Genomic DNA, 6,366 nt, shown 5'->3' with positions numbered 1-6,366 from the left:
GGGGGTACTCTCTTCTTCCTTTTTTTTAAGAACAAAATTGAGCTGGACTTATTTTGCCAGGATGCGTACGAATCTGGCCTGAGCATCGGCCCAAGCCCAGCCCGATCCAAGCATGCGCGAACTTTTTTTAAAATAAAAAAAAGACGCATGCGCGAAAATTTAGCAGGCGCAGCGATGACGGCGTGTGTGCAGTGCAGCGCAACGTTCACGGAGGGCGATCGGGGATCGCTGCCTTCCTTTCCTTTCCGTCCTTCCTTCCCATCACTTTCCTCTTCCTCCCGCTGGTCCGGCCCCTTCCTCCCTCGGATCCCAGGAAAAGCACCGCGCACTTTCTTACTCCGCCCCTCCCCGCGCGGGCGCGCACGACGCAACTTCCCGGCAATGTGCTTGCCCACGCCAGGCGTCGTCGTCACGTCCCCGCGCGTCAACGGCCGGGCCCCACGCAGCTGAACGCGTCCGGTCCGCGTGAATATATACTGCCTGCGCGACCCTTTCTCCCCCGGCAGAAGGGGTTGGCGGAAGAAGGGGGGAATCAGGGAGCGGATGATGGAGAGCTACCTCAAGGAGAACTTCGGGGGCGTGCAGGCCAAGCACTCGTCGGACGAGGCGCTGGGGAGATGGCGCAAGGTCGTCGGGGTCGTCAAGAACCCCAAGCGACGATTCCGCTTCACGGCCAACCTCGACAAGCGCAGCGAGGTCACCGCCATGAAGCGGAAAAACCATGTGAGTACACGCTGCTGCAGCTGCTGCTGCTCCTCCCCCCTGATTTCATCTCAGTGCGTTTCCTTCGCCTGCTTCCGCACTTCGTACCCTGCAATTTCAATGTTCATGTCCTTCGTATCGTCATACATGCCAATGATAGCGTTTTTCTTAGGAATTGCTTTCGGTCTAAAAAAAAAAGCTGCAGAATTAGATAACAAGAATTGTCAAAAAAAAAGGAGAAAAGGTTTGGTTGAATTGTTCAAAGAGGCGCACGCAGGATTTGAGTCAAAACAGAAGCATGGAACACAGCAACAACTGAGGATAAGTCTGACTTTAGAATGAATCCAGCAACAACTGAGGATATAAGTCTGACTTTAGAATGAATCCAGTAGTTCTTCTGTTCCACATATTTTGCACATGGTATAAGAACATAGCTCAGAGTTTCAAAGGAAAACAAACAAATGTACACACGCTTCCATTGACCAAATAGAGGTCAGAAACCTCACTTCTGTCCTTTTTTGTATAAGCATTTAGCTTGATGCTGGAATTCTCGAACGCAACTTGACGCTTGAATGAAAGAAAATATTTTTTACATAACAGAGGAAAACAAAATGTGATATGGAGTCAAAAGGAAAAAAATAACTATTTTTACAGGGCACATTTGTTTATTACGGTTAGTTAACTAATGACCATTTGGCATTATGGAACACAAGACCACGGTATTATAATATGTGCTGAATGCACATGGAAAAGTGCAGACTTGCTGGACAGCAAAATATTAAAATATGCGTGTTTTCCTCAGACTATGAAAACGACCTGAAAGCTGCAATTAAATAATTAAAGGTGTCGATAAGGTTTTTGATCACTTTGTTTACCAGTGAACATGACACCATATCTCTGATTACTGGAATATGTTTTTATGCAAAGTACTGATCACTTTCAGAAAATAAATGTGTTTGTTCTACTTAACTATTGGGCAGCTATGCGAAAACAAACTTTCTGTGTGTTTTTTGTATCTATGCTGATTGTTTGTAAAATTCTTTTTATATTCATGCGTTACAGATAGAGGCTTTAATTGTTTAATACTATTATAGATAAACTATGAAGATTAGTCGCACAAAAAAAATTGGTAGATTTTTTCCCGGTATGCACACCAAATTGGCAACTAGCGAGCTGCAGGACTAATTAGAGCAACTTAGCACTTGAATGTTGACTAGAGCCTCGATCCATATCTGGCAGTCTGCTGGTTATCCAGTAGAAAACTTATGGGTTCCACAATTCCTTTTAGGAACAAGATTACGAGTCCACCATGAATCTCGCATTTAGACAGCTTATATTCGAATCGTATCTTCAGAGCTGCAACTGTAGATTTATATTTACCAAATCAAATCTTTTGTTGTCTTGAGCCTTTATCTACAATTTTGATATGTAAGCTTACTGAGAACAAAAATATTGCTTCTTGAGATTTACTGCATGTTTTACCTATTTCAGGAGAAGCTGCGTGTTGTCGTGCTTGTTTCAAAGGCTGCACTTCAGTTCATTCACGGTATGATACTACCCCACTAGAGCATCCAAATTTAATAATCTTTTATTTTTCTTGAATCAATTTAACACCACAGCAATTCCTCAGGCCTTGCTCCATCGAGTGAGTACAAGGTACCTGATGATGTCAAGGCGGCGGGTTTCGGCATCTGCGCTGAGGAGCTGAGTTCGATAGTCGAGGGCCATGACCTCAAGAAGCTGAAATCACACGGTGGCATCGAGAGCCTTGCGTCCAAGCTATCCACCTCGGAGTCCGATGGCCTCACCACGTCGGCCGACAAGTTGGAGACACGTCGGCAACTGTTTGGCGTCAACAAGTTCGCCGAGGCAGAGTCCCGCGGCTTCTGGGTCTTCGTCTGGGAGGCGCTCCAGGACATGACACTCATGATCCTTGCAGCGTGCGCATTCGTCTCGCTCATTGTTGGCATCGCCACTGAGGGGTGGCCTAAGGGCGCGCACGATGGGCTCGGCATTGTGGCCAGCATCCTGCTTGTCGTGTTCGTCACAGCTTCAAGCGACTACCGCCAGTCCCTGCAGTTCAAGGACCTCGACAAGGAGAAGAAGAAGATCACTGTGCAGGTCACCCGGAGCGGGTACAGGCAGAAACTCTCAATATATGATCTTCTGGCCGGCGACATTGTCCACCTCTCCATTGGTGATCAGGTGCCGGCTGACGGTCTGTTCTTGTCAGGCTTCTCACTTCTGATCAACGAGTCAAGCTTGACTGGAGAGAGCGAGCCAGTTGCTGTTAATGCTGAGAACCCGTTCCTTCTGTCTGGAACCAAGGTGCAGGACGGTTCTTGCAAGATGCTTGTCACGACAGTCGGCATGAGGACTCAGTGGGGGAAGCTGATGGCCACTCTCAGCGAAGGTGGTGATGACGAGACGCCATTGCAGGTCAAGCTGAATGGCGTAGCCACCATCATTGGTAAGATAGGCCTCATCTTTGCAGTCATCACATTTGCAGTGCTGACCGAAAGCCTGTTCCGGCGCAAGATCAGCGATGGCACATACTTGAGCTGGACTGGAGATGATGCATTGGAGCTGCTTGAGTTCTTTGCCATTGCTGTAACAATTGTGGTCGTGGCAGTCCCTGAAGGGTTGCCGCTTGCCGTGACACTGAGCCTTGCATTTGCAATGAAGAAGATGATGAACGACAAGGCACTCGTTCGGCACCTTGCAGCCTGTGAGACCATGGGCTCGGCGACCTCCATCTGCAGCGACAAGACCGGCACACTCACGACAAACCACATGACTGTCGTCAAGGCCTGCATCTGCAGCAAGATTAAAGATGTGGATGGTGCCTCGGATACCAAGAGCCTATTCTCCGAACTGCCGGACTCTGTGATGATGATGCTCTCGCAGTCCATATTCAACAACACTGGCGGTGATGTTGTCATCAACCAGGATGGAAAACGTGAAATACTGGGCACACCGACTGAGACAGCTATTCTAGAGTTCGGCCTGTCGCTTGGTGGAGACTTTTCTGCAGTACGGCAAGCGAGCACCCTTGTCAAGGTGGAACCGTTCAACTCTGCTAAGAAGAGAATGGGTGTGGTCATCCAGCTCCCAGGGGGTGCACTTCGAGCACACTGCAAAGGAGCTTCAGAGATCATACTGGCATCATGCAACAAGTACCTCAATGAGGAAGGCAATGTTGTCCCCCTGGATAAAGCAACCATTGATCACTTGAATGCAACGATTGATAGCTTCGCAAACGAGGCACTTCGCACCCTGTGTCTTGCCTACATGGAAGTTCAGGATGGGTTCTCAGCCAATGATCAGATTCCAGCGGATGGGTACACCTGCATTGGCATTGTGGGAATCAAAGACCCTGTCCGGCCCGGAGTGAAGGAATCAGTTGCCATCTGCAGGTCAGCGGGTATTACCGTTAGGATGGTTACTGGTGATAACATCAACACGGCAAAGGCAATTGCCCGCGAATGCGGCATTTTGACTGAAGGTGGCATTGCCATAGAGGGCCCAGATTTCAGAACCAAGAGTGAAGAAGAGATGACTCAATTGATACCAAAGATACAGGTAACTTTATGGCTTCTAGTATAATTTGCACGCCTTTGTGTATTTTTTTGTGGTTCATTGACCAATATGCTCTGCTTTCAATGCACAAGGTGATGGCAAGGTCTTCGCCACTGGATAAGCACACCCTTGTCAAGCATCTTCGAAATAATCTGGATGAAGTTGTTGCGGTGACTGGCGATGGGACAAACGATGCACCTGCGCTACATGAGGCTGATATTGGGCTTGCAATGGGCATTGCCGGAACTGAGGTAATTTCAAGATTTCCCTTATTTTTTTATTTATTATTCCGCCCCGGGGTGGGGGGGGGGATAACTAGGAACCAAGCTACTACTGGTAACTGATATCAAATATCTAGGACTGTAATTGTTAGCTATATTTATATTGTTCTTGCGTTCTTCTATACCGCTGCGGCATCTATGAGCTCTTGATGTTCATGAGCAGCACCATTAATTACATGATATCTCAAGTTAATTCACTATTTCCTCCCATCTTGACTCATCTTAAAATCTTGTTGAAGGTGGCTAAAGAGAGTGCTGATGTCATTATTCTTGATGACAACTTCTCCACTATTGTCACTGTTGCGAAATGGGGACGATCTGTGTACATCAACATTCAGAAATTCGTGCAGTTTCAGCTTACAGTAAATGTGGTTGCTCTCGTTGTAAACTTCTCCTCAGCTTGCTTGACAGGTAAATCTAAAATCCTGTATTGGTTCATTGTTTGGAAATCCTTACCCTACTTAAACGTATTCTAAATTTTCTTCTATTTTTTCAAAAAGTTATAAATCTAATTGTTTGTATGCGTGCTGACTCAGGGAGTGCTCCTCTTACTGCTGTACAATTGCTTTGGGTCAACATGATCATGGATACACTGGGTGCACTGGCATTGGCCACCGACCCCCCAAACAATGATCTGATGAAGAGGACACCTGTTGGAAGGAAAGGAAACTTCATCAGTAACATTATGTGGAGGAACATTCTGGGACAGGCCTTCTACCAGTTCCTTGTGATTTGGTACCTGCAGACAGAGGGGAAGTGGCTGTTTGGAATTAAGGGCGATAACTCCGATTTAGTCTTGAACACACTTATCTTCAATTGCTTTGTATTCTGCCAGGTAATTTCCAAGCTAAGTGCTCTGATGCAGTCGCTAGGTTGCATTTGTATTCTGTTTGAATTACTTGCACTAACTTGTGATCTAAACTTTTATTCTTTGCTGTGCAGGTATTCAATGAGGTGAGCTCGAGAGAGATGGAGAAGATAAACGTATTTGAAGGCATTCTAAACAATAACGTGTTCATTGTGGTCCTCAGCAGCACCATCATCTTCCAGTTCATCATAATACAGTTCCTTGGCGATTTCGCAAACACCACACCCCTCACATTCAACCAGTGGATCACATGCATCTTCATTGGTTTTATAGGCATGCCTATTGCTGCTATTGTCAAGATGATCCCAGTTGGTTCGTCGTAGGAAACTAGAGCTAATTTGAGCGAGAAACTGAAGTTGGGCGGGATTATGGTCTGATCATGGCAATGGAGTTTTGTGCATCGCCATTAACGTACAAGATAGATCTTTCTGCCATCATGTTTCTCTTTAGGTGAATCTTTGCCCTTTTTGTCATGTATTTAATCTTAGAGCATGAGCCAAGGTTGTGTTGTGTGGGCTTGATTCTTAGAAAATACCTCGAACTCCTGTAGCTGTTCTTTGATTTCTCTTTTTTCTTTTTCCCTGGTGCTTTTCCTTGGAACGTTGGAGGCTGGAGCTGTATATGGCAAATCTATTGCTCACCAGAATGTGATTGTTTAGACACCTACCATTTTGCTTCACCTGCTAATATATGTTTCAGTCAGAAGTTCCAGAAATGGGTGGGTTTTTAATGTTTCCGATTTGCCAAGAAAATGCCGCCCCGTAGCTTCCATGATCTGATCAGATCATGATCGTGCAGAAGCAGGAGCCTTGTAAATCTTCTGCTTCTTGATACTCCAATAAAATCTAGCAGGCCTCCTGCTTTTGGCATATATCAGGAAGAAAATATATCACAAGTTTGACCAGAAGCCTGTTTTTTCGTTCCAAATGCCAGCGT

At 46.1% G+C, this 6,366-nt stretch overlaps 1 protein-coding gene across 1 annotated transcript; it reads left to right on the top strand.

Moving 5' to 3' along the window:
* The first annotated feature begins 265 nt into the window (after positions 1–265).
* Positions 266–6,145, top strand: LOC120693441 (calcium-transporting ATPase 10, plasma membrane-type-like). Its single transcript, XM_039976870.1, has 7 exons — positions 266–723; positions 2,194–2,248; positions 2,333–4,284; positions 4,374–4,532; positions 4,802–4,973; positions 5,099–5,397; positions 5,505–6,145. The coding sequence occupies exons 1-7, from the start codon at positions 544–546 to the stop codon at positions 5,751–5,753; spliced, it is 3,066 nt and encodes a 1,021-aa protein (XP_039832804.1). The 5' UTR covers positions 266–543; the 3' UTR covers positions 5,754–6,145.
* Positions 6,146–6,366: the final 221 nt, after the last annotated feature.

This window comes from Panicum virgatum, chromosome 9N, assembly GCF_016808335.1.
Source record: "Panicum virgatum strain AP13 chromosome 9N, P.virgatum_v5, whole genome shotgun sequence".
NCBI classification, from domain to species: Eukaryota; Viridiplantae; Streptophyta; class Magnoliopsida; order Poales; family Poaceae; genus Panicum; species Panicum virgatum.
The sequence above is the reverse complement of the archived record's forward strand: the minus strand, read 5'-3'. Positions and strand labels throughout refer to the sequence as shown.

Excerpts from the sequence above, each read along its gene's own strand:
- LOC120693441 (XM_039976870.1), top strand. The coding sequence starts at position 544 with ATGATGGAGAGCTACCTCAAGGAGAACTTCGGGGGCGTGCAGGCCAAG. Across the intron at positions 4,285-4,373 it reads AATTGATACCAAAGATACAG|GTGATGGCAAGGTCTTCGCC; the intron begins GTAACTTTATGG and ends TCAATGCACAAG. Across the intron at positions 4,974-5,098 it reads CTCCTCAGCTTGCTTGACAG|GGAGTGCTCCTCTTACTGCT; the intron begins GTAAATCTAAAA and ends GTGCTGACTCAG.